Raw genomic sequence first — 22,509 nt, 5'->3', positions numbered from 1 at the left:
CATAGCCTTGGAGAATTGTCAAATGAGAAGGGACCCTTTGGTGAACCTATTATAGGGTTTTCTTGGCAATATTTTGCCATAGCCATCCTCTGAGGCTGAGAGAGTGTGACTTGCCCAAAGCCAGCCGCATGGGTTTATATGACAGCAAAGGTAATGCAATGCAGTCAACGCAGTGCCAAAGGCTAACTATTAAGACCTATGCAGAACTGGAAGTACTTCTTTACTTTACGTCTTTAATTGTACTGTGTTTTTAGACTGTAAACCACTTTGAGTCTCAATTTTGGGGGGGAAAGCGGGGAACAAATAAATATGACAACAAACAACAACAACACGTTCTGAACACTGACCAGGACCCCATGCCTTCTAGCCATTTCCTGACCAATCTCTTTGAAAAGGAGCTTGCAGGAGCAAGTCACAGAAGGAATACTTTTTAGGATCCTTCAAATTCTGTTAGTCCTCTTGAAACAGAGGAAACAGCTCTTAAGTGTGAAGGAGTTTAGGGTGCCACCTCCTGGACAGGTTGCGCTCTGCACTTTCTCCGGAGCATCATGTGCCTTCAGGGTTGACTGGCTCTGACATTCAAAGACTCCCCAAAGTTTTCCTGTCTATCAGGGAGACTTGAGTCCGCCTGAACGCTCCCTTCTCTCCTTTCCCATGGTTCTTCCCTTGCTACATGAACATTTGTGGAGCAACAATTTCAGTGATGTACACCTGCAAAACTTCCAAAGTCCACAGAACAGCAATACCTTTGTTCTTGTTGTGTACCTTCAAATCATTTCCATCTTATGGCAACCCTATGGTGAACCTGTCACAGGATTTTCTTGGCAAGTTTCTTCTGAGGGGGATTGCCATTGCCATCATCTGAGGCTGAGAAAGCGTTACTTGCCCAGCATCATTCAATGGGTTTCCATGGCCAAACTGGGATTTGAACCCAGGTCTCCAGAGTCCTAGTCCAACACTCAAACCACTTCATCATGCTGGCTCTACACTGTAATGCACCACCTTATTACAGAATGCAAAATCAATGTGCATTGTGCATTATGCAATTTCATTGCATAAGTGGGGAATACAGTTTAGAGACGAAGTTCTGCTCTGCAAGCTGGGGGACCCTATATTTTTTCCAAGCAAGGGAAGTATATGAGTCCTTATCTTCTAGGTTGCACTTCTGGTCCTCCCATCCACCCACAACCCTGAACCCTTTCCTTCAGGAGTGACTGAGGGAGCTGGGGATGTTCAGGCTGTAGAAGAGAAGGTTAAGAGGGGACATGAGAGCCCTGTTTAAATATTGGAAGAGGTGTCATATTGAGGATGGAGCGAGCTTGATTTCGGCTGCTCTGGAGAATAGGACATGGAACTATGGGTGCAAGCTACAGGAAAAGAGATTCCATCAAAACATTAGGAGGAACCTCCTGACAGTAAGACAGGGGAGGATGGTGGAGTCCCCTTCTTTGGAGGTTTTTTAAACAGAGGCTGGATGGTCATCTCTTGGGGGAGGCGGTGCTTGGATTGTGAATTCCTGCATGGCAGAATGGGTTGGACTGGGTGGCCCTTGGGGTTTCTTCCAACTCCATTATTCTATGATTCTATGGCTGCATTTCCACTTACAAATAAATCACTTTGTGATCCGAATCAATGGACCGGTTCAGCAGTGGAGTGTGGTTCACACTATGTTTGCCCCGATCACATTTATCTTGCTGCAAAATAAAATAAAATAACCCACTTGTGGTTTGCATTGACGAATGAATCGATTCAAAATGGACCCGCTCCAGCCGGCCAAAGGACAAAGTTAAATCAATTCTGGTCTGCATCTGGTTCACACTTGCGCGGAATCGATTTATCTGAAAAGACGCAGGTCAGCATCAAAAAGACGCGAGTTAAATGAGTCTAGCACATGATCCCCTGCTCCGATTCAGTTCAAGTGTGAACCACGGTCCTTTAAACCGGTTCAAACAGATTTGTGATCCTGTTTAAAAGGTAGTGGGGATGAGGCCTATGGTTCCCCTTTGTCCCTTCTTTTTCCCCCTCTGCAATTCTGCAGCCAGGCCTCCCTCCTTCCCTTTTCTCCAACAGAAATGGAGTTAATCTGCAGCCGCTCAGAGCCCTCCTTTTCCTCATTGGAATTAAGGCAGTGGCATCCTGCAATCTTCCAAGTGTCAAAAACGCATCCGAAGCGCTCAGCGATAAAAGCAGAGCTCAGCAAACTCAAGGGCTTTGGGAAGCTGAGTCTGACTGATGGGCAGGGTTTTTCTTTTTCTTTCTCTCTTCCTCCCCCAATTCTCTTTCCCCCCCAACCCTCCCTTTTGCACCAAAGCCGCTCAGATCTGGGCAGATCACCTGCTCCGGCAGAAGGTCCTGCAAATCGCCTTATTCTGCCCCAAACAGATTTCTGCCAAGCGTACAGAGAAAAAGGATCAGCAACATCTACCAAGGGCGAGTGTGTTAGAGAAGAAGGCTGACTTAAAATGACACTGGGAGAAAAAATAGAATAAAATGGGTAAGTAGTTCCCTGTCTGGAAATATCATCTTGTCTGCCGCGCAAAAACTGCATCAATGGAAATCAAAAACTATATTAGCTCCAGAGTCAGAGAAGAGATGGCACCGACACACTTCCTCTGTGAAGGTGGATGGCCTTCTTGAATGGCAGCAACAAAACACAAGTTCTCACAACAACGTTCCTTGGGTTTTGCTGGGTTTTACCAGTTATTTGCTTGGCTTTACCAGTTAGAGAGCCAATGCGGTTTAGTGGCTTGAGTGTTGGACTCTGGAAACCAGGGTTTGAATCCTAGTTTGGCCATGGAAAGCCCCTGGGTAACTTTGGGCAAGTCACACTTTCTCAGTCTCAGAGAATGGCAATGGCAAACTCCCTCTGAAGAAGCGTGCCAAGAAAACTCCATGATTCGGTCACCATAAGGTTGGAAACAACTGGAAAGTATGCAACAACAACCGCCAGGTATTTCTGCTTCTGCATCCATTCATTCCATTCCTTACAGAATCAGAGAATTGTAGACCCTTTGAGTTGGAAGGGGCCCAACCTTCTGCCATGTAGCAATGCCCCGCTCAAGCTCTCCCCAAAAACGCCCATCAAGCCTCTGTTTGGAGACCCCCAAAGATGGAGAGTGCACCACTTTCTGTCCATTCTATAGTTAAGCAGCTCTTACAGTTGAGAAGTTCCTCCTAAAGTGCAAGTGGAATCTCTCTTTTTCTAATTTGAATCCATTGGTTTGTAGCCTAGTCTCTGGCGCATCGGGAAACAATTGTGCTCTATCTTCTGCATGGCATCCCTTCAGATGTTTAAAGGTGGCTATCTTGCCACCAATTAGTCTTCTCTTAACCAAGTTAAGAAGTCCCTCAATTGTTTCTCACAAGGCTTGGTTTCCATACCTTTGGCCATCTTGGTCACCTTCCTCTGGACACCATCCAGTCTTTAGCTATAATGTCCAGAACTGAACACAATATTCCAGGTGAAGTCTGACCAAAATAGAACAGAGTGGCATTATGATTCCCTTGATCTGGACATTGTGCTCTTGCGGATGAATCTGGAATTATTTGCTTTGAATCTGGACTCTTCTATTATTATTTTTACCAAACCAGAGTTTCATGAGCTGAGAAATGTGTTGGAAAGTGGCAATATCTCTTGCTGCGGTCCTCTCTTTTTGGAAGAAAAGCTCCTAACCACGGTGAAGACCGGTCCCCAAACTTTGGTCTTCTTTCAGTTCAAAACTTCAATTCCCAGAAGCCCCAGCCAGCTTGGTCAACAACCAGGAATTCTGGGAGCTGCAGTGCAAAACATCTGGAGGACTAAAGTTTGGGAACCACTGGTCTACATCAAGGTCTACATTTCATAACTATACGAGTCTGTAGCTACGATGTGGAAATGTGATGAAACCCTGTTAGCAAATTGCAGAGATGCACATCTGGGCACTGGCAAAAGTGTCCCAATGCATTCTGATGTGCATCTGGCACTTCTGAAAGACATCAGACACTTCTCATATTCACTGGGCAGTTGTGATGCACATTGAGCACCGTTCATGTTCACAGGACACTTGTGAACATTAGAAGGAACTTCTTGACAGTAAGAGTAGTTCAAAAGCGGAAACAATTGCTTCGAGTTGTAGTTGAGGTCTCCTTTTCTGGACATGTTCAGAATAGTGGTTTGGATTAGATGATCCACAAGGCCCCTTCCAACTCTATGATTCTATGATACTTGGGAAGCAATGTGCATCTTTACTACCACATACCAAGGCCTCATTCCCACTTACAAAAAAAGCGGTTTGCGATCCAAATTGATGGATTGATTCTACAGTGGAGCATGGTTCCCACTACATTTGCTCCGATTGCATTTTTTGCCGGTAAAATAACCCACTTGTAGTTCACCTTCATGAATGAATCGGTTCAAAATGGACCCACTCCAGCCGGCCGAAGGGCAAATTTAAATCTAGTCCAATCCGCATCTGGTTCAGACTTGCGCGGAATTGATTTATCCAAAAAGACGGGGGAAACATCAGCGTCAAAAAGACGCAGGTTAAATGGGTCTAGCGCATGGTCCTCCCCTCTCCAAATCGTTTCAGCAAATCGATTCATGTGGGAATCAGGGTCATTTGAACCAGTACAAGCCGATTTGCAATCCGGTTTAAAAGGTAGTGGGAATCAAGTGCAACTTAGGGCTGTTTTCATGTGGCAAGGCTTAGTGGTCTATCTAAACCTACCTAGATAGGATAAAGGATGCAAGATCCCAGAAGCATCTCTTTGCTGGCCAAGCTGAGGATTTCCAAAGGAGCCTGTTGCTTTTGCAAGCAATGAATGCCATTATAATCTGGAGGAGAGAGAATTCTGCAGTGCTCAGGTATGTGCTGTTTTCCTCCCTTGGTGCATTTGCATCCGCAGTGCCATAGATCAGAAGCGATGCGCTGCCGACGTCCGATTTCCAAACCTTGGCTCGCTTGCAAAAAGTAAAATAAAATAAATAGGTGCAGCTGTTTAAAAATTTAAAAACCTGAGCAATCCCCCGCCCGGCCCCACGGCTTGTGTTTTCTCCCCCCCTTCCCTAAATTAAGCTATACTAATTATTTCCAGCCAGCGTTATCTCGACTTCGCAACACTCTGCGAGGGTGCGGGCTCTGAGCATCTTAAGCCGCCATAAACAAAAGAGTGGCTGGGAAAATAATTCTATCAATTAATCAAATTAATCCTGCAGTTTTAGTTACAAGCCCCAAGTGGCAGGATTCTCGCCCGCGGTTATGAGCTATCTCTCGTTGACAGTGTTTCAATGTTATGATTGCAACAGTAATTAAAGAATATAATATACCCATTGCTTTGTGGTGGACTCCGTGGCGCTGGATCTCCAGGACGGGTGCATAGAGGTCACTCTCGACTGACCAGAGATCGTCGGCTCCGACCGTGGGTCCCAGCACTGTTATAATGCGATGCACTTATTATTTATTGCATTTGTTTAAAAGAAACCCTGCCATGCTCAGAAATGCAGCAGAAACATGCTTCTATCTGCAAACTTGATAAGCCTCATGAAGAATTGGTGGTCTTTTCTTGTGCCCATCAGCGGAAAAGATTCGTGATGCAAAAAGGCCTTCCGCGTGACACATATTTTATTCGGCTCCTGTTTGCATCAGCTTTCGGATGCATGAATGAAAGGGATTCATGACAACCAGAGACTTCCCAAGGCTGAAGTAGGCATCCTACTACCAAGAGTTGGAAAACCCATAAGGGAAAACGCCAGCCAAACCTAGCTTCTCCCCATTATGGGAAAGCAATAGCAATAGCATTTCTATACCGCTTATCACTGCACTTAAGCACTCCCTAAGCAGTTTGCATTTATTCAGAGAGACTGCGATGATCCCGCTAGGAATAGAAAGAATGTTGGAAAATATTCCCCAAATGGTCGAAAAAGAGCTTTCTGAAGCGTTGGGAGATCTTGAAAAAGAAGGAGGATCCTGGATTGGTGATAATCTTACTTGGTTCTCGTGTGCTTTCAAGTTGTTTCCAATTTATGGGAATCCTAAAGCAACCCTATCCTGGGGTTTTCTTGGCAAGGTTTGTTGAGAGGAGGCTTGCCATTGCATTTCCCTGAAGCTGAGAGAATGTGACTTGCCCAGTGTCACCAGTGGGTTTCATGGCTGACCTGGGAATCAAACCCTGGTCTCCAGAGTCATAGTCCAGCACTCAAACCACTATGCCATGCTGGCTCTTGCAATGTTACTTAGATATACCTTTGCAACTAAGTAGGCAGTGTAACAAAAACAGTAGGCAGATTTGGATTAGGCAAAAGGAATAAAGCAGGTGAGCATCTGATAGATTTTTGTGAAGCCAACAACTTATTCGTTGCAAACACATTTTTCATACAACCAGAGAAAAGGTTATACACATGGACATCACACAGAAGAGTTATATAAAAGCAATGACAACATGAAGGACACATGGAACGAAGAGCCATATGAAGATGAACCCCAAATTCTAAAAACTGAGATGGAAGCTGTGATAAAGGAAATGGCAAAAAACACAACTCCAGGAACAGATGATATTCCAATCGAACTGTTGCAATCCACATTGACAGAGTCGACTTTAGTGCTAACCAACCCTTGTCAACAGATATGGAAAACAAAACGATGGTCAAGGGATTGGAAGCGATCAATATACATGGCCATCCACAAAAAGGGAGACACAAGAGACTGCAGGAACTATAGGACCATAGCTCCCTAATCTCCGATGCAAGCAAAACTATGCTCAAAATTCTATGGAGAGAGAAATCCCAGAGGTCCAACCAGGGTTCAGGAAAGGAAGAGGCACTAGGGACCACATTGCAAACATACAATGGATGATGGAGCGCACCAGGGAGTTCCAAAAGAAAATCAGCATGTGCTTTATAGACGATAGCAAAGCCTTTGACTGCATAGATCATGAAAGGCTATGAAACTCATTTTGTATTCTGCACAGAAATGTTGGTTTTTGCACAGAAATGTTGATTTCTGCATAGGAAATGCTGTTGTCTTAAACAGCAAATAGGCTTTGGAAACTGTGCCAAAATGATGGTGCCCTGGAGAAGGATGTGGGGCAACTTGGGGATGTCCAGAAGATCCCAAAGGGACCCCAGAAGGGCCTGAATTCAGCATCCCAGGGAGTCCCCCCAACTGCCCTATACATCCCCAGACACATCCATCTCCCCAAAGGATAAAAAAGCCACCAAGGCAGACTGTCTGGGAAATGCCACACAAACCCATGAGCGTCTTGCGAAAATACTGGGTCTATATTTGAGAGGATAAATTCCAGGCCTCCTTTTACAGTGCCGCCTTGTGTGTTCATTCCATACTTTATTTGACAGCATTAAAGGAGACACTCAAATGGTGCCCGACCAACCGTTTTTTAGTATGTATAAAACCCCCAAACGGAATGGCATCTTCTGCGGCTTTCCCCCCTCTGCTGTCTGACAAATGGCAAAATAAAACTTTTTTAAACATAATGCATTGCACGCAAAGTATAATTAACCTATATATATATATCTTGTACACAAAGAACCATTAAAGTACATATTAGAAGGATAAAGCCATTTAATTCCATTTTTAAAAAAAAATTCTTAACAAACAAAACAAATATTGTTTTGCACGACACACGCAAAAATAAAACCTCAGAGCATGCCCCTTCCCTTTTCAGTGCATTGTCCTCCGCCTCCTTCTCCTTGACTTTGGAGGACTCTAGAAACCGCTGACTTTCCTCCCGAGACTTTCTCCTTTGCACCTGAGATTCTGGCCTCAAGATGTAACCTCCGTCAAATACACCGCCGAGCATCAGCGTTGCAGGAGAAGAGAAATGCTAACACCACCCTGCGCCCTTTATGTTAGGTTTCCTATACGCAGCTATGAACTTTCCCCTCCCATTGGTTTCCCCTGTCTTTCCCCCCTTGACTTCTTGTGCATGTGTGTTGTGAGTGTACACATGTTCCCATCGGTATTCACATTACAAAAATAAAAATAGCACCAGTTAACTGCATAGTGTAAAAGCCCGTACCAAGTCTAGCTACTACGTCAATACAGTAAGAGTTGTGGGGTTTTTGTTGCTTACAAAATAGACTACTATTTTTACAGGCCTTTGCGCCACAGTACTGCATTGGCAACGATGGAGGTGGTGAGTTGGCACAGTTTTCTCGCTGGAAAGAAAATATTAATCCTTAAAACAATAATTAAAAGAAAGCTATGTTACAAATCTTCAAGGTGCAGTTTAGCTAGGTTAGAGGAAAGGGGCACATAGATATCTCTTCTCTTTAAAAAATAAACATTACAATTCCTTTCGGCAAACATCGACAGTGGTCTAATAAAGGCAATAGCTTCCCAAGCGTCTCACAGCCGCGCAAGGTTCCTCCGACGCACGTTCCTGGAAATGGCTGTCTATCAAACCGTGGCCTGTTCCTTTCTTTAATTAATAAATAATAATATATATATTATATATATATATATATATTATATATATATTATTTAAACCAAAATTGTACCATGTCTTAGGCTGGCTCCCAATTAAATGAAATCGTTGTGGATTATTTGTGCAAATCTCCAGGAAAGGGGGGGAAGCTTTCTACAGTGTACTGCACCTTATGAATAAGACGTCTCTGGAATGAAGTTCATCTCTTCAAGTACTTTGTACAAAGATAACAGAGACACAGTTTGAAAAGGGACTGGGATTTGCAAGTATCCTTCTAACCTCAGCACTTCTCCAATAAAGCATTTCCTCTTGACGCTTCGCTCTGCCCAAAGCGATTACAGTTTTAGTTCATGGAAATCATCAGCAACATCAAAGTTCTAGCATTTGCATGATAAATCAGGTGAATTAAAGTAGATTAGTAAGACACAAAGCAAAACTATTTCAGAGGCTGCAGTGCAAGTTCATTTAAGCTAGACAGAGAAATCACGCTACACAAACGAATTTAATGCTTTGATAATTTCTCCCACCCCCCTTCCTTGCAAACCCCATGAAAGCAGCGGAGGATCACCATAAGTCACTTTCATAAATTACTCAGAAGTATCTCTTCTTAAAGGAATTTTAAAGCTAGTTAATTTCTGCCCAAACAGTTGGCTTAGGAGATTGTTCTGGGATTCAGCCGTCCTGTAATTGTGAGAGTCGGGCAGCTTAGCACCTTGGACAGCTCTGTGCCGCTGGAAAGAGTTGGGCAGGGAGCCGGAGGGCTCTTTGGCGAAGAGCTGGGGGAAGGCTTTGCTGCCCAGGATGTCCTTCTTGCGCTTCAAGTCCCCATTGGCATGGCGGATCTCTGCCTTCTTCTGAAAGCATTGGTCCAGCACCATCTTTTTGAGTTGCCCACCAGCCACGGACACCTTTAGCTTGGGGGACAGTTTGTTGCAGTGGGTTTCCCCCCGTCGTGACGACAAGGCCAGACTCTCGCTGTTCAACCAGTCGGCCCTTTTGAGCCTCCCTCCACTGCCGCTGCCACCGCCGTCTCTCCTTGCTGGGTCCTGGGTCCGCGCTTTCTTCTTCTTACCCCCGTCTCCTTCAATGTTCTCACGGGAGGCCGAGCTTCCCTTGTGCGTGGCCTTGTGCTCTTTCCGTTTCTTGGGGTGAAGCTTGGCCAGCCCAGTAGTGGACAGTCTTTCTTGGCATTTGCTCAGATCCGAGTGGCTGGGGTTGGCCTGTGAGCCTGCCCCCTCACTTCGGAGATGGCTGCCAACAGGCTTGTTTCCTATCTCTTTAGGGCACTTGTCTTTCAAGGAAGGAGTGGCCGTATCTGCCAGGGCCTTGTCTTTGGAGGAAGGGGGCTTTTGAACCTCCTCTGTCGCACTTGGGGCACAATGGATGCCAGCTGGATTCTCAGGAAGGGCCTGGCCACTGGTGACTTTCTTAGAAGGAATCTCTTTGGCCAGCAGGTTTTGGGTAGGTGACGATGGCTTGTCCTTCAGAGGTAACACATGGAAGGTAGCTTCAGGTAAATGCAGCTTGGCAACACTTTCCTGAGGCTGCGTTTCAGTGGGATTAAAGCTGATACCACACTTTGTTTTAGGGTCTCTCTTGAACTCTGTAGACCTGGGACTTGCAGGAGAAAATCCCACTGACTTTTTGCTCACAGCGGGGTCTCCTGCATGCAAACTCTCCCAAGTCCCCATGGCACTTTCTGCTTTACCAGCAAAGGTGGCTTTTTCTGTTGGGTCCAGTTCCTTGCTGCACTTCTCAGGGAGATGGGACGGGGACATCTTTTGCACTGCTGTTGTTTTCTTCAGTGCTAAGTAGGTGAGATCAAGGCTAACTGCCTCAGAAGAGTCAAAGGAAGGAGACAGACTCTCTGTGATGGCCTCTCCTTTTGACTGCTGTCCTGCAGAAAGTGAGGAGACATGCCCAAGTTCTTCTGGGATGCTTGTTTCATCCTGGGGCATAAGAGAAGTGGTTGGAAGCAGGCTGTCAAATGGAGACTTTTCCGTTTCATCCAACCGGTTGGAAAATTCACCCACGAGGCCTTCTGTTTTCACAGAGGTCTCAGGTGGAAGTGTCTTTGAGGAGAGATGCCAACTAAGAGGTCCAACAGGTAGCAGGGGCTCACCCTCTAGTTGAGGGGCTTGTGTACAAGGCAAGTGCCCTGGTGAGCTGGGCTGATGCAAGCTGTTGTGTTGGCCAACCTTCTTCTTCTTGGCCACGGGTGTGTCTTCCTTGGGGGGCACCTCCTCTTTCACTTTCTTCTCCTCTTCCTTAGCTGAGACCCCTGGCCGCATCACTCCTCTGAATCGGAAAGTCTTGCTGCTTCCCACCAGGTGTTTCTCCATGTGCCGGTCATACTGCTCCTTTTTGGAGAAGGTGTAGTTGCAGGTGCTGCAGATGAAGGATTTCTTGATGACGTGCATGACGTCTGCGCAGAGCTCGCAGGCATAGAGCGTGGTGTGCTTGATGTCCGCCTCCTCCACCGTCCCGTGCTCCTGGCTGAGGTGGCTCCGGAGCTCTTTGGTCTCCTGGTAGAACATTGGGCACCTGTGGCACAGGTAGATCTTCTGTAAGCTGTGGACTACCAGATGGCGTTGAAGCTTGAAGGGCTTGGGGAACTGCTTCCCGCAGTGGTGGCAGTCCCGAGAGGGGTCTTTACATTCAGGGTGCATGGACACCAACTTTGGAGCCCCTTCAACTTTGGGGGTAGGGTCGGGCGATGGGACGGCAGGTGCTTTGGGGGAGGATTCGGGTGGCTTGATTTTGCATGGGATCTCCAGTGAGTCCCTGTTGGCCACCATTTCTTGCCCTGGGGTTTCCTTGGGGCCTTTGCTCTCTTTGCAAGCAGGGGCCCTGCCTTGGCCTTCAGTGTGCTTGGAGACCTTACTGGGCTTCCGGCACATGATGGAGTTCAGGAACTGGGTGACAGCAGCATCTTCTTCACCAAAGCAGCCAGGCAATCCTAAAACTGACTTCTGAGCTTGGCCTTTCCGAGCAAACTGGGTGGCGTGCTCTCGCAGATGTTCGTTGTACATCCAGACGTCAGAGATTTCCTTCAGGCACATCCCACAAGCCCACAGACCAGCTTTGTTCTTGGCATGCTTCTCTTTCAAGTGGTCCCTCAATTGCTCTCTGGAGCTGAATTTCCTCTGGACACACATGTAGCATGTTGGTGGAGGGGATGGGTTGTGGGTGAGTTTGTGAAAGTCCAGCTCTCCTAAGGTCAGGAACCACTGGAAGCAGACTTTGCACTTGTACTGCTTGTCTTTAGTCTTGAAGTTCAAGTCACTCCGGCTTTTCCCTTGCTTGCCTTCTTCTAGCTTATTTTTGGTGGGTCTGCCTTGGAGGACGGATGCCGACTTGAACCCTAAGGTGCATTCATTATCGGTGCAACCAAGATGATCTTCCCCGACACGGTAAAAGCACACATCCCTCATCTCAAACTTAGTGTTCAACATCTCCATATCAATTGTATGAAATGCAGGTGAGCATGGATTTTCATTTGCTCTGGTATCATAGGATTCCTCCTCAAGATCAGGAGGTTCTGGACTTGCTCCAACTGTCAAGTGCCCATTGAGGAGCTCCGTGGATGGGTCCAGCAATGCTTCATCAGCAGGACGGTTGTCTCCCTTCTTCTCCAGACTACCCCAGCTACCCAAGCTTGGAGGAGGACCTGTTGGACTCTTCTGACACAGAGTGCTTAGTGTTCCACCATTCTTCGAATCTGTGAAGTCTTCCTTTAGTCTGACATCTGGCTGCAGAGACATTCTTTGGGTGGTGGGTCTGGAAGGGACATCACCTGGCACTGCTTTGCTGTCGTAACACATGTTGAGCATCAAAGCATCATCAATGGAGATGGTGTCATACTCACATGGATCCTCCCTGGTGACAGAGAAAGAGCTGGTTTCGCCAAGGTCTGAAGCCATCCGGATAGAAGTCATGTCTGGGATACCTTCTGGCCTGATGCTCACCTCTGCAATAGGTCTGGGTTTCTTTGTCCTCTTTCCATACACCCGTGTGCACTTCCGACGGGCAAACCGGTCATTTCTGGGGAAAAGCTGAGAAAACGTGGAGTCGTCGTCAAACAGGTCTGGCCCAACTCCACCGCTGTCCTGAGACTCATCCTTTGGTGGAAACTCTTCCGTTCTCCCAGATTGGGAATCCACAAAACAAGGGTCACCAACATCTAGTGCTTCTTCTGAGATGACTTTGGTGGCATCCTTCTCAGTCATACCAACATGACAGGACTGTTGAGGTAACTTTGGTGGGCATCCCAATGAGCTATTTTTATTTCTGCACTTCATCTCTTCCAAGGTATTCTCTGTTGTCTCAGGTTCTTTGACATGTAGGCCATCATCTTGATTTTCTCCAACGTTGCTTGCTGCTTTCTCTGTATCTTTGGTGGATGCAGATGGACAACTCTCCTCTGTGTCCTGCTCTGCATCTTCTGCCTGTTCTTTAGTGCTCACTACATCATGAAGAGGCTTCTGCCCATCTGTTTCTTTGGCTGAAGATATTCTTTCATCAATGGCTGCAGATTCCTTGGCTCTTGGAGGAGAAGGTGAAGTGGATTGCTGGCTGACCTGCTCTTCTGTGGAAGTCGAACTGACCTCTAGGTATTTGGTGGTGGTGGTCAGACTAAGGTCCACAGGCCTGAGAACCACATCAGAGCAAAGTGTCGGAGTTTCTGTGTGTAGCTGGGAGTATCTAGTCAATTTGTTTTGGCTTGGAGCTACTTTTGCTTTCCCTTTCCTTGCTTTCCCCTTTAGTTTCTTCCCAGAAAAACCGTCCAACTCATTCATGCCGGCTTCTCTTTCTTTTTCTCCTGTATTTGCTTCTTTTCTGTCCTCGGGTGCAAGTTTGCCTTCTCTCTCTTCCTGTGAGGGTGTTTTTGGAACATCTTTGGCATGGTTATCTGTGTTTTGGAGCTCAAAGGCTGAGTCCAGTGAAGGAATATCTAGGTTATCGAACACCTTGCTGACAACATCTTGGGTCTCTCTACTGGGTTCCCGCCTTTGACTTCTGTTGGACTTTGGCAAAGGTTGGCCGGCAGCTGCTTTTGAAATGTGTGAAGCAAATGCTTTCTCTCTGATGAGTGACTTTCTGTTTTTCTTACAGAGTTGCCTGCTTGTTTTTAATTCTTTTTCCAAAGGAACAAGACCTGGCAACAATGCATTGTCTTTTTTGTTCAGGTGCTTCATAGCTTTGTGTCTCATCAAGCCAGTTTGGGACCTAAAAGAAACTGAACAAATGTCGCAGATGGCCTGTGATCCTTTTCTCTTCTTTGTTTTCAATGCCCCGGTCTTGGAGGTCTCTCTTAGATCTCTTCCCTTACTCTTTTCTTGCTCCACAAAGTGAGAAGACCCTTCTGCGTTCTCAGCCTGTTTGTAACCTTCATCTTCCAAATCATTGCCTCTGTGGTCTATGTCTTGTAAAGCATTCTGGGAACCATTATCTGCTGTCTCTGGAATTTGGCCAGCTATAAGATGAACAATGATGGCTGTTTCAGTAACTCTGGCAACTGACATCTCTTCAATATTAACATCTTTGACTCCTAGCTGAGTTTGATCTGCTTTCCCTTCCTGGGAATAGGCTTTATCCTCCTCCCCGCATTGGGGTTTCAATATGAATTCTACATTTGTTTTAGTCCTTGAGTCTGTAGGTAGAGCAGAACCAACCTTGGATGGAGATTGGCCCAGTAAGATGTCTTGTGGAGAAGCTGACTGAGAATCGGTGATGGTGTCCCTCATAGCGCATGTGTTGCTGGTTTCTTGGTCAGGAAGCTTTGGTACCTCTTCTGAACTAGGAAGATCTGCATTTTTAAAAGTCAGCATGCTGGGTGGTTTGGAGTTGTTCGCTTGTAGTTCCTGGGGCCTTTTGGTTTCTGTAAGATCAGTGGAGCTCAGAGAGGATGCTGAATGCATGAAGGTACTCTTCTGAGGTTCTGTATCTTTTGCATGGCACCACTGCAAACCCTGAGGTGAAGTGGTCCCATAATGCTTGACAGTGAAAGGCAGCACTTCTTTCTGTTCCTTGTGCTCCAAAGGACTCTGCATGGATTTCTCAGCACTAGAGGAGGACCTGTGTGCAGGGAGTTGAATGCGCTGCCCCTTTGCAGCAGTTGGACTGTGAGTTTTTTCTTCAGACGGTGTCACTCCGAAGTCAGTGCATGTCATGTTTCTTGTGTTATTTCTCTGCAAGTCCTTCTGACCAACAAGACCAGCGGCTGGGGAGAAACTGTCCAGGCATACACTTTCACAGGTACTGGCTTGCTTCTCCCCCAAGCCATGGCCTTCTGCTAAAACTGGGCCACTTCCTGAATAGAATTCACTTCCACGTGGGAGACAACGGTCCTCCAATGGATTTTCAAGAGGACTAGCAGGAACCAGGTTGTGTTGCAGCCGATCTGCTGGTTGCTCTCCAATCCTTTCCTCCTGGAGGACTTCTCCAGTGCTTGGCCCTTGATCCTCAGTGCAGGCTTCATCCCAAGAAGGCTGGCGTCCTGCGAGCATGGCAGTCAAAGCACAGCCGGATGTCTCCTTCTCAAATGATCCAGGGCTTAAAGGGGATATTTGATGGTTCCTAAATGCCAAGGTCGCCTTGTCCCGATCTTCCTCCACCTTGCCTGAAACTTGACCCCCTTGTGCTCTTTCTTTCCTTAGCAATGAGGTTACCACTTGGTTGCTGCCTGGCGAGAGGTTATTGTGCTCCAAGGAAATGCCATCTGCCCACATATTAATGTCATCCTCCTCTGAATGTTCGTTTTTCAAGTGCTGCTGCTCTCCCTCTGCAACGTTGCAGCGTCGTTCATGGCTCTGTAGTGCAGCTGGATGTTTGCCCAAATGCTCCACCTGCTTGCCTGACTCCAAAACTAGTTTAGGTGGATCAGACGCCTTGGGGATACTCTCTGGTCTTTCCACCAGCGGCCCCGTCCTTTTCTCCAGCGTGGGGCTATGGGGCACCTCCTCAGTTTGCATGCTGCCTTGCAATTCCTCTTTCTCTCTAGGTTGAATATTGGTGCTTGAGGGCAGGTGGGTGGTAGTTGGCAGGACTGGGAAGCAGGGTGTGAGCAAGTCTTCCTCATTGTTTTTGACCGTTCTGGCCACAAACAGCTGCAGCTGCTGCAGTGGATTATCTGCCTTTTCTTGTGGGGATGGCTCATATTCTGCCTCCCTGTTTATATCTTTGGGACAGGCCAACGCTTCAAAATGTGAGGGTTCCCCATCATTTGCCTTGCTGTGTACAGCCAGAGACTGGCAAACAGTTTGGTTTTCGATGTGAAGTCGAAGGCTTTCATGGCTGGCATCCATAGCTTTTTGTGGGTTTTTCGGGCTATGTGGCCATGTTCTAGAAGAGTTTATTCCTGACGTTTCGCCAGCATCTGTGGTTGGCATCTTCACAGTTTGGTTTTCATTCTGCTGTGGCTTTTTTGGAAGTGCAGAATCTTTGGGAATACTTTGGAAGGGTGTTGGCCTTTCCTGCATTTCAGGTGAGCTGGTTTGGGAAAAGGAAAGTCGCCTCTCCTCTGGCTCATTGATGCTTTGGACTATGGAAGGGAAGTCGCCTTCTGGTTCCTGAGCACTGATATCTTCTAACTGAGATTCTAATTTCAAACACGAAACCTGGCGACGATATGTTTCCAACTCAGCAGTGCCATTGAATGTTTTCTCCTTTGGCAGCAGGTCCAGGAAAGCATCCTCTCTTGGTGGCAAAGTCCCCGGTAAACTTAACTGAGGCTCTTCCAGAGGTTTAGGGAAGAGCATGTCAGGGTTTTGTATCAAAGAACTTGTGTAGCTTGGAACAGCCATGCTGATGTCCGGGAGGCATGGATCTGGCACGATTTGGCTAGAGACATCTCTCATACTCCTAAAGCCATCTTCCCCACAGCTTTCATCCACCTTCAGTTTTTCATGCATTTGGTCTTGGTCTCCTTTGGAGTTGAGAGGCCCTACCAAAATGAGCTCAGAAGTGGGTGGCGCATGCACAGCAGAGTCCAAGGGGTTGCAGGGCACTGAGCATGGCCAAGGATCCCTGTGACCCCCGTATTTGCCATCTAAGGAGGGAAGCAATGTTTTCTCACTCCTCAAATTTTCACAGCTGCAGGTTTTTGCAGAAAGAAGGCTTGCATTCTCGAATTCTTCCTCCATCAGGAACAATCCCTTCTCATCACTTCCCTGGTCCAGAGTTAGGGGCAAAAACTGTTGACAGGGTTCACTGGTTTCTGCACTGTGCCGGGGTTTGGGGGTTTGGGAGAGTTCCCCCGATGCCTCCTCCAGAATAAGTTTGCTTGTTTGCAGTTGACTTTCGAGCTCATTGACCAACCTTTTGATCTCGAGCTCATCATCCGATATACCGCTCATGAAAGGCACACTGCAGTCAGCCGTCCTTTCAGGCAAAGGCATTTGGTTGAGTTTACCAGGGTACCTCTTTGGTAGTGGCTTTTCCACAGAGAGGCCATGGAACTGGGGCATTTCTTCTGGCAAAACTGGGGATACTTCCTCCATCAGATTCCATTCTTTCTCTTGCAGGAACGAGGAATACTGCTGATCAAAGGGGGTCATTTTGCCAAGATGGTGGCTGGCACACTCAAAGGGAACATAGCTGTCCTTGCTTGAAGTCACGCTGTCATATAAGGTGGAATCAAACTCAGCAACAGGGAGTTCTACAAATACGGAAGAAGAATCAAACCCAAGAGGGGAAGACATCTTTCCTTGGTCATGATCAGATTCATAAGGCAGGATCTCATGGTGTTTCTGTTTGAAGGAGCTGACATCAACCTCTTCCTGGCAGAAGTAGATGCCGCCATTCTGGGATGGTTCAGTGGCAGGAGGCCTTGAGAAGAGGCCAGAAGACTCATAGCTATCAGATAATTCTTTGCAGTCATAAAAGGTTTCAGCAGCGTCAACAAGTATCTTAAGTCCTTCTTTCCCAGGTGTGCCCACACCACGGGAATTGTCATTGAAACAACCGATCGGAGCAACAAACTCCTTCTGTTTCTTGAAGCACTTCACATCTACTTGTTCATAGCTGGCACTCTCATCATTGGGAATGCTGTGCATACCAATGGAGGACGGGCCAAGGAATTCTTCTGTGTGGTATTTCAATGTCTCTTTTTTATAGGCAGCAAACTGATGACAATGTAGATTCCCTCCTGGTGCAACCTGTTCTCCGTCTTTCAGCAGAGCCCTCAGCTCATCATTGTCATGGCTGGTGCTCTTGATGTGCTCTTCTGAATCTTCAGGGCCAAAAAGGACAGTGGAGCTCTGGTCAAGGCCAGCTTTGCTGGAATGCAGCTTCCCTTGGTTTTGGAGCAAACCTTCCTTTTTATTCATGTGAGTGACTGGAGGGATGGTTGGAATGTCCCTTTGGTAAGCCTTGAAGTCTTCCAGCTGAAGTTTGGCTGACTCAATGCTCCCTGAGTCTCGGGACAAGTCAGAGGGCAGCTGGTGGTGTCTTCCTACCGTCTCTTTCTCAGGAACGGTCAACAGGTCTCTCGGGAGGGGTCCAACCGGCTTGGACTTCTGGAGGAGCCTCTTCTTCTGTTCCACTTCCTTCTCGGTGTCAGAATCGGCCTTCTCTGTGCTTTGGGGACTGTTGCTAGTTTCACTGGACAAGCTTGTGGTTTGGCAGCTGCTTGTGGAAGACCGACTGCTCCTCCTCCTGACTCTGCCTCGGCAGTCGTCTCTCCTTCCCGGTTCCTTGCTTGTAGTCCTTTTGGCCTCCTCCCTTCTCTCTCTCTTGAGTCCGTATCTCCACCCTGCTTCCTTCTCTTTCTCCCTTCCACCTCTTCCTTGGCGCTTTCTGCTGAAGCTGCTTCTCAGTCTTCCATTGAATCTTGAACCCAGCTTCCTCCTGCAATGCCGCTTGGCATACTCCACCCTTTCATCGTCCGATTCTGAGATGTATTCGTACTCACCAAACTGATTGTCCTTAGTTTCCTGAAGCAGACGGTCAGTGAGCGAGGGGAGAGGTGCCACTTTGCTACTCTTTGGTTGCAGTTTGTGAAGCTTGTTCTTCTGCTCAACAATCTTGTGTATGAGCTCTTTGCTCCAAGTGCTGCTCCGCAACTTATGCTTCTTTGTGTCTTTCATGGAGATGGTGGCATTCCCAGCTGCAACGGAGGCACCAGCAGCCCTAAGGTCACTCATGGGGGAAGAGGCATGGTTAACGTTCTTGGATTGCTTCATATCTGGCACAGAATTGGCTGCCTGTTTCATGGGCAAAAGGGGATTGCTACAGTTATTCCTTCCTATTTTCAGCTGAGTATTTCCATCAAATTGTTCCCCGTCGTACTTTTCTGGATCTATCAACTTACTGTGAGCCAACTCAGGACTTTCCTCTCCATGGTCTGGAAGCCAGCCCACCCCTCTTTCTTTCTGCTTCTCTGATATTCTGGCTTTTGCTGTGTCTCCGCCAAGGTGATCCTCATAGCAGCTTAAAGTTTTCATGTTCTCATCCATTTGCTTTGTTTTTTCCCCCAAAGACAAACACTCTTTGGCTTTGCAAGGTGTCACACCATTGGCGACTTTCAGAGAGCCCAGTTCTTCATCAGCAAAGACGTCTATGAAGCTGCTGTCGATCTCAGGGTTATCTGACTGGTACCCCAGCCCATTCAGTGCTTCTGTGATCAAACTGTCCAGCTCGGCCTCATAGATATCCATGTCAGAAGCACTAAGTGGCAAAGTATTGGTGGCTACCCCACTGAGCTGGCTGGCTTTGAGAAGATCGTCCTTAGAATCCTCTTTGCCCTCTTCATCTTCCAGGAAATCATCTGTCTTGTTCAAGGCGAATAGTTGTGCATGAGGATCGGAGGGAAGAAGCAGGCCAAGACTGGCTTGTGGGTGCTTGATGGATTCTGGAGGTGTGTGGTGTTGCTTCTTGGTTTCTGTCCCCCGGGAAGAGTCTTTGGCTTGACCCTGGTGTAGGAGCACATGAGAACTACAGAACTGGCGGTGCTCCAAGAAGGAGGAGAGGTTGCTGAAGTTTTGGTCACACTGTTTGCAGGTCAGGAAGACATCCAGCTGGTCAAGGCTTGCGCTGCTCAGAGAGCTGGCCAGGAGGTGATGTGAGGAATAAGGCGGTGGAGGCAGTTCAGCCTCAAAACCATCCAGGCAACCTTTGGAAGCCTGCAAGCTCGGCTTGGGGAAATGGCCACCTGGAGGGACGCTTTTGTAAAGGAGTTCGTCTTTAGAGGCCTCTGCAGAGAAGTGAAGGGCTTTGAGGGAGTCTGCTGCTGGATAGTGGATTGCGCCAGAGCTCAGAGGCTCTGAAGCATGGAAGGGTTTGTTGCCGTCTTTTGCACCACACTGGTGGTGGTGGTGGTGAAAGAAGGGAGATGGGTTCAACGTGATGCCCTCTTCAAAACTATGACTGCTTGGGCTGCTGGAAGTGGGTGAGAGAGAGGAACAGGTGCTGGTGCTGGTGGTGGCATTGGGGGCAGGCGATGGGAGAGGGGACTCATTTGGGGATGCAGCCAAGGCTGAAGGTGGTAACAGCAAAGCCGGGATGGAAGGGACACGAGAGGAGGCTGGCGATGGTACTCCTTGGCTCACACCAAAGAAAAAGGACTTGGTGATAGCAGGAGGCTCATTGTCATTTGCCCCTTCGAAGCAGAAAGCGTTGGCTGAGCTACAATGCTGCGGAAGAAGGCCATGCCTTGGTATGACAGCCCCCTCCCCATTCTGCAGGGCTTTGGTGGCATAGTCGGTGGGGCTTTTCTGCTCCTTCCCACTCCCATCCCAGTCCGATGTTGTCCCAAGTGGGAAAGGCAACTTCTGGCTGGCCAACTTCCTCGAGAGTTCGATTCTGTTCTGGCCGGGAATTGTGGAGGTGAGGTGGAGATGCTGCCGTGTCTTCTTGAGTTGCTGTCTCTGCTCAGGTCCCAAATGGCAACTGAATGAGACCTGGCCACCACTGGAACTCAGGTACATGGTTGAGCTTTGCTCCATGGGGGGATAGGTCTTTTTGACCCCCTCCCATGGCTGCAGGAGCTGGGGGTGGGCCTGAAGATTAGTGGGAAGGGTCTTCTCGAAAGGCATGGAGCCAGATCCGATGCCACCAGCTGAGGAATCGCCGTACGCCTTGTTTTGAAAGTGCACTTGGGGTAGAGAGAGCTGTGGCATGTTCCTTCTCAGAGAGCTACTTGGATCCAGTATCTGTTGACTAGCTACGTTGTCTTTTGATGAGGACTGCCTCTTACCGATTGGCTTTGGCATGCTAGAGATATGTAAACTGGGTGGGAAAACAGCTGGGTTTTCTTGAAAAGTGCTTGGGCTTTGGTCAATAGCACCAGAAGGAGAGATAGCACCATTGTGGTCAGTGGAATGTTCATTCCTTCCCTTATAGCAAGGCAAATGCCCTTGAGTCTGTGGCGATGGGAGAAACTGAGGAGGTGCCAACCCATAGGCCCTGGTCTCCAGAGCTGCACCATCACAGGAGCCATTGCCTAGAACCTCCTCTTTCCAGTCCCTGGAAGTAGAATGGAAGGGGAAAGCACCATGAGAAGCCGGACTGGTGGCCAGCGAAACATCTATGTAATCTTGACCATGAGGATTGCCCTGGAAAGAATCCGTTGCTGAGCTGTGCAAAGGCTGGAAGGGGTATTGAAAGGACAAGGGTCCCAGGCAGTGTGTGCTCAGTTTACTGCTCTCTGGCAAGGGGCGTGTTTTGGGGGGCGAGAGTCCACTATTAGCACCTGGGAAGCTTTTCTCCGTTGAAGGCCATGTGTTGCTCCCATTACCCTGGAACTCCGAGTAAAGCACCTGCCCGTTGGTGCCATGGCTTTCGTGAGGGATGCCAATGGCCGTTTGAATCTTCGCACCATGGTTCGGGCGTGCAGCAGCTGTGGTCGGTGAGGTATAGTTGCTGGAGATATGGCTTGAAGGGGCCTCTGAGAAACCCCGGGCAAAGTTGAGATCTTCCTGTTGGAGTTCCACCTCTCGCTCAGGGATGCTGGGGACGTGGAACCGGTAGCTTCCCGAAACGTGTCCTCCTCGGCCCACGTCGACTTTCTTGGGTGGGGTGACCTTCTGCTGAGGGTAAGCGATGCCAATGGTCGGGTTGGGCCTGGCGCTGCTGATGGTGAGCCGGTAAAGCTGCTGGTGGCCCCGCTCCCCTTTCCCTGCTCGCCGGTTCTTCTCCTTTGTGCGGCTCTTTCCAGTCGGAGACTGGGGGCTTCCTTTGACAGCACCCCAGGCGCCATCGCTGGGGAACCTGGGCCTGTTGTGGAGAGATTTGAAGTCTATTTTGCCGGCTTGCTGGGGGCGGATCACAGCTTCCCTTTGACTGTGAGGTTCCTTTTCCTTGACAGTAGCAAAACTGGGCCCATTTTCAGCACTGCTTTGTAGGCTGGAATCTGACCCATTTGGTAATTTGCTGTCGAAGTCACTCACGTCTTTCTTGCTGAAATGCTCAAAGCTGATGTCTTTGTTTTGGATGCTGAACTCAGTATCAACGGTGGCAAAGACATGCTGGGTCTCTCCCATCATTGTACGAAGGGCCAGGCCTAAAAAGAACCCGATCCCCTCGGCTCATCAGCACAAGAGAGGTCCGTCGCAGGCATCGCCCCTTCACCTCGGGCAGCAGGGAGGCACTTCAGCCTTTTGGGCAGTTCCTCGTTCCATCTTGGCTATACGGCAGGTCTTGCAGGTGAAGTATGGCAAGGGTCCATCTCATAATTCCACATAAGACCTACAAAAGAGAACAAGCATGAGTCTTTGGAAGGTCTGTGGTCTTGGTATGCTTATCATGTTCTTAATATTTCCATATGCAAAGTGATCTTATAATACCTTTGAGATTAACTGTGTGAAAGAAGGTATAGCATAAGCTTTTGTAGACTTGGTCTACTTCCTGAGATGCATAGAGGAAGTAGACCAAGTCTATGAAAGCGCATGCTATTATGTATTTCTGTACAGTTAGTCTCAAAGGTGCTCCAAGATCCCTTTGGAAATATGCAAAAGCTTTCATAGACTTGGTTTACTTCTTCAGATGCATGGAATCATGAAGAAGACCAAGTCTATGAAAGCTCATGCTACAACTTCTTTCGCCCCGTTCCAAGATCCATTTGCATATTGATATTTGGGAGTCTCTTGA

The 22,509-nt window shown here is 47.9% G+C and overlaps 1 protein-coding gene across 1 annotated transcript; it reads right to left on the bottom strand.

Annotated features, from left to right (window-relative positions):
- Window positions 1-8,505: 8,505 nt before the first annotated feature.
- On the bottom strand, window positions 8,506-22,088 carry ZNF469 (zinc finger protein 469). The gene has a single exon (XM_042438692.1). The coding sequence runs from the start codon at window positions 21,903-21,905 to the stop codon at window positions 9,009-9,011; it is 12,897 nt and encodes a 4,298-aa protein (XP_042294626.1). The 5' UTR covers window positions 21,906-22,088; the 3' UTR covers window positions 8,506-9,008.
- Window positions 22,089-22,509: the final 421 nt, after the last annotated feature.

This window comes from Sceloporus undulatus, chromosome 8 (assembly GCF_019175285.1).
Source record: "Sceloporus undulatus isolate JIND9_A2432 ecotype Alabama chromosome 8, SceUnd_v1.1, whole genome shotgun sequence".
NCBI lineage: Eukaryota > Metazoa > Chordata > Lepidosauria > Squamata > Phrynosomatidae > Sceloporus > Sceloporus undulatus.
Note: the sequence above shows the minus strand (reverse complement) of the source record. Positions and strands in the feature narration are given on the sequence as shown.